General features: G+C 44.8%; 1 protein-coding gene and 1 long non-coding RNA gene across 2 annotated transcripts in view; one reads left to right on the forward strand and one right to left on the reverse strand.

Annotated features, from left to right (window-relative positions):
* The window catches only part of LOC109518299 (uncharacterized), a 9438-nt gene extending 4898 nt beyond the window's left edge, over window positions 1–4540 (reverse strand). The window contains exon 1 of the long non-coding RNA XR_002168708.1: window positions 4264–4540. This is a non-coding gene — a long non-coding RNA (uncharacterized LOC109518299). The remainder of the gene's footprint in view (window positions 1–4263) is intronic.
* The window catches only part of tmc3 (transmembrane channel like 3), a 49847-nt gene that overhangs the window by 31614 nt on the left and 12988 nt on the right, over window positions 1–5245 (forward strand). The window contains exons 13-14 of the mRNA XM_019874043.1: window positions 382–636; window positions 3703–3831. Of these exons, the coding sequence (XP_019729602.1) occupies window positions 382–636; window positions 3703–3831 (384 nt within the window). The remainder of the gene's footprint in view (window positions 1–381; window positions 637–3702; window positions 3832–5245) is intronic.

The following is a 5245-nucleotide window of genomic DNA, read 5'->3' on the forward strand; positions in this document are numbered from 1 at the left end:
ATATATATATATATACACACACACACACACACACAGTATATATTTTTTATTTTTTCCGGAATTTTCAGGAAAGTCCACCTTCATCTCTGTCAACAACAGATAAGACACGAATCGGAGATTGGACATCACTGTCAAGGGCAAACCAGCAGAAAAAAGCTTCAATTTACAGCTTGACTGGCAACCAGCCCTGGGTGTACTCTGATTAAAATCTTTTTTCACAGTTATTTGGTTGCTGTTTGCAAAAAAAAAAACAAAACATGTGTCTCATCTGTTTATGTAAGACTAACAAAATACAATCATGTATTTTAAAAGTAATTGAAGGAGACATGACACATGTAAAACAGATTGTGATGGGTAAGACTCTATATGGATGTTTCGCAGATTCCAGTGAGTCCAGCAAACTGGTCTGACACCAGCTCCTATTTGGCAACTATCGCACAGCCTGCTGCGTCCAGCCTGTCCACCCTGGTTTCTGAGATCTCACATCGCAACAGCACCATAACCACAACTGCCACACCGCTGGATGTGACCAACAGAAGCAGGGGCAGCTCTGATACCTTCTCCAACCAGACAGCTCAATTTGATAAGAACACTCGCTCTCCACAGGACCAGTGCTGGGAAACCTACGTTGGGCAGGTTACATTCCTAACTTTGTTTGTTACTGTAATTACTGTTTAGGACAAGTCCATACATGTAACATAGTGCTGTTGTCAACCCTAACGATTGGCTGTAATTTGTTCAGGATGTACGAAACCTCTCACCCTTAGCCAGGTGGGTTTGGCGACAGCAGGGGTGGCCAACCAATCAGGGACTAAGAGCCAATTTTTTTACTGTGTTACTGCAAAGAGCCACATCATACACATTAGCACACATAAATATCACCCCATCCCTTCATCACACACACACACACACACACACACACACACACACACACAGACCTCGGTCGATCCAGATTTATTGTAAATGTCACACACCAACATGATAATGACAGAAATTGACTCCGACAGTAATAAGGACACAGGCCAGTCATTTTCAACAATGAACATTTTGTGCACTCACACACACAAAATGTTATGCTTTGCGTGATGGTAGATGAAGGACCCCAAAAAGCAGGGAGGCAGGGAGGAGCATGGTGGATTGAACAAAATATATTTAACAAAAAATACAAACTAAGGCAGACACAAAGACAAACACAGTGATAAAACACAATGACCCGACCTCAACAGGTTGGGCAGGGAGTCCTTTAAACAGAACCACTAACCAATCACACAATGGCCAACAGGTGTGCCACTGCAGGAAGAGCCCTACAGTGCCACATGTTGGTCACAAACAGAACTATCCTAACACAAAATCTCAGTTAAACCAAGTCCAAAAACAAAAATATTATGTTTTTCTCTTACTATGCATGTTGCTTAGTGCCTTAGTGCAGGGACTTCTGGCATTCCTTCTCTTTAACAATCCCCTGGCTTGTATTCCGTTGTTGCCACTCGAAGCAGGCACTGTCTGCATGCGAGCTGCAACGGTTTCTTACTATTTGGGTCAGCTTGCGACATAGGGCAAACTTTTTTGACCGAAGATTGACTTTTGAAGCAACCAACCTCCTGCGACCGACCCGATCACTCACGTACATACACAGGCAAGCACGCATGCACGCGGGCGCTCAACCATGCACTCGCGCGCATATGCAACAGCTGTAACAGCCCCTCACATGAACTAAACCGAAACACATTGACACACAAATCCCCCCACCCCCTCCATTTCATTGTCCCACCCCTCGCGGTCGACTTGGGACCAGTCCGCGCTGGCTCCCGGTCGACCACGATTGACGTATTGGGCAGACTTGCCTTAAAATCAAAGGTAATTTGCTGACTAGCTTTGTGCTTAGCGCCGTTGTTTGCGCATGAGCGGTGATGTACCGGTCAAAATTCAGTTGTCATCTGACAGCTTGCCCTGTATGTCAATCAAGTAACGGGATTGATGATAGCCTCACATAGTAAATTCTTCTGTACTTAGCGCCGTTGTTTGAATGTCAGCGCCACCTCCGAGGCGTTTTTGATGATGGTCATGTGAAAGCCCGGGAGCTCCACTGAACCAGCCAAAGAGCCGTCTGCGGCTCGTGAGCTGCTGGTTCGCCACCCCTGGGCAACAGCTTCCTTGTGACCCTGAACAAGATAATTGGTATTGAGAAAATGTGTTAATTTAGAATGTGATTTGGATGAATTGAAATAATCTCTTACAATTGTTTGTTCCGCCTTATTTCGGATCATTAATAAACGGAAAGAAAAAGTTTCATACACACGCCCAGCGCACACACATCTATAGAATTCCACACATTTGATTCACACAAACATTGTTGTAATCGTCATTGTCATCATCCTTATCATTCCAACCATCATCATTGTCATAATCACCTTCCTTTTAATTACTATGTCAAAAGAAACAACTGTTGATAAAAATAAAAATACGACAAATAATAAGAATAATAAGAATAATAGTAATAATCACGCGCCCCCCCCAATAAATAAAAACAAAACACAGTAACACACAAAAGGGAAGACATTACGTCATTGTCTTGAAAAGCAGCACATTCACATCGGTTGAGCAAGTACTCCATTTCCTCTTATGCTCAAATCATTTGTTTTTGTTGACTGTTATCCTTTCGAAACTATATTGATAAAAAAAATCCTATGACTGGAAATGTAACCACACCTTGAGTACATCTTTGAAAAAAGTGTAGTGTTTGCAGTTGGTAAAATGGAAATAAATTATTTGAGGAAAGGGAAAAGGTCGAGTATAATATATTGTAACTGTCATGACGTATACAGTTAGGTATTCCATCCATCCGTCCCTCCATTTTCCGATCCGCTTATCCTCACAAGGGTTGCGGGGGGTGCCGGAGCTTATCCCAACTGTCTTCGGGCAGTAGGCGGGGGACATCCTGAACCGGTTGCCAGCCAATCAGAGGGCACCAGTTAGATATTCATTTGCAATAACTGACAATTGAAATATGAGTGTGCTTGACATAAATTCTAACAGTTATCATACCAATTCTAGAAAATTATCTTGTCTGAAATGATGTCGATTCGGGGTGTCCCGATCACATTTTTGTCTGCACTAGAGTCCAAGTTACCTGATTTTGAAGTTATGAATACCGAATCCCGATCCATTCCCCCGGCATTTTTTTATTTAATTTTTTTAAACAAAACTCTCCTGACATCATGATTTTATATGTCCAGCGGAGCAATGGTTTAAACCAGGTAAAACATTTCAATCCTTTTTTTCCACACATCAGTTTTTCAGGTGCGATATTAAATTAGTCATTTTATACTCAGCTCTATTCTTACCGCCAAGGGAAATGCTCAATTTGCATACACAGCAAGTCGCCGTTGAACTTTCTCCACTTTTCACATATATTTCTATCCCACAGACATATGCAATGCTCCCCCACTGTCTGGGTTTACTTCTGAGACTTTTTTTGATCGTTCAGAGAGGAAACGTTGATAGTATGTTGAGTGGTCTACTACAGATAATGGATGGATGAATGGAAGATAAATCAATTGGTGTCAATGAATCACAAACATTTGATTTGCATGATGTGATTTATATAAAATACAGTAAATTCCTCTGGAAAATAGAGCTCATTTGTTTGGTGCATAACTACAAATTCCATCTCTATGTTTAAACCATCTGCTGTACCTCCAGGAAATGCTGAAGCTGTCCATCATCGACATGATCTTTACAGTGGCCAGCATCCTGCTCATTGATTTCATCAGAGGCTTGGTCGTTCGTTACCTCAGTGACTGCTGCTGTTGGGATTTGGAGAGCAAGTTTGTAAGTTGGACGCAGTAAACACCGTTTCCTCATTATTATTTTATTGTCTTCTTATAATTTAAAGGTGGCAGTTTTTTTGTTTTTTTTGTTATGCCTAAGGTTTCACTTCTGAAATTGACTGGCTTGAAAAGTCAGAACGTGCAGTTGGTAATAAAACCTTATAATAATAAAAATTAAACATTCCCTTGATGGAAATTGTAGAAACTCGAAGAAAGCGACAATTTCTCACGTTCGCACTCCGAGAGAGAGTGTCGTTTTTTTATTATTTTCACCCAAAAAACTTCCTGCCCAAACCGAGCCCCGCCGAAAGTAAGTTTCCATAGCAACAAACAGACTAACATGGCGGTCCTTAAAGGGACTGCGATTATTTCTACCCCGTTACCAAATTATCGTGAACTCTCTGACAAGCATATGAAAACATTGCATTCACACGTTTGCAGTTGGTGGTGAATTATGTAAATAGGAGTCACTACACATGTCCCCCCAGAATTCAACCCAACAAAAATAGACACTCTAAAGTCCAAGTCGTGGGGGGCGAATCCGCCGGCCGTAACGGCTACGCAGGACGGAGGAGTGAGGAAGCGCATCCCCAGGGGGTGGGCGCGGAGGAACAGTAGAAACTGGAGATGGGGGAGGCACAGGGAAAGGGTCGGAGGGGAGAAGGCTAGGAGACAAGCGTCCGGTAGGAGGACGACCCCGCCTCGGCGGGTGAGCCGCTTCCACCGGCCCCGGCCAGTGCAGCGCAAAGGCCCTCTGTGTCCATCAATGTGAATGAACACATAACCAGCAGACAGGAGGTCCTTGGGCACGTGAGAACCTGGAACACCGTGGCAGGAAGTGGGCAGAGGGGCAAAAAGTCTGGCATTGTCCAAGAGGGTGGAGCGTTGTGCCGTGGCCGACCAAGGAGAAGAAGCAGTCGGCACAAAATCCCCAGGTACCCGCAGAGGCTGGCCATAAACAAGCTCGGCGGAGGAAGACCAGAGATCCTCCTTAGGCGCCGTCCTGATGCCCAGCATGACCCATGGGAGTCTGTCGATCCAGTTGCCGTCCTTTAGGGTGGCACGAAGCGCAGCCTTCATCGACCGGTGGAAACGTTCGCAAAGGCCGTTGCCCTGCGGGTGATACGCTGTGGTGCGGTGCAACTTCACCCCTAAGCTGTCTGCCACTGCAGTCCAAAGCTCAGAAGTGAACTGCACGCCGCGATCCGAAGAAATATCCGAAGGGGCGCCAAAACGGGATATCCAGCTGCCAATAAACGCCCGTGCCAGGTCGACTGATGTAATGGATGACAGCGGGGCGACCTCCGCCCAACGTGTGGTGCGATTGACCATAGTTAACAGGTGAGTGTACCCCCGAGAAGGGGGCAGGGGGCCAACCAGGTCGACGTTAACATGGTCGAAACGTCGCTCAGGCA

Source organism: Hippocampus comes, unplaced genomic scaffold (assembly GCF_001891065.2).
Source record: "Hippocampus comes isolate QL1 unplaced genomic scaffold, H_comes_QL1_v1.1 scaffold499, whole genome shotgun sequence".
In the NCBI taxonomy this organism is placed as follows: domain Eukaryota; kingdom Metazoa; phylum Chordata; class Actinopteri; order Syngnathiformes; family Syngnathidae; genus Hippocampus; species Hippocampus comes.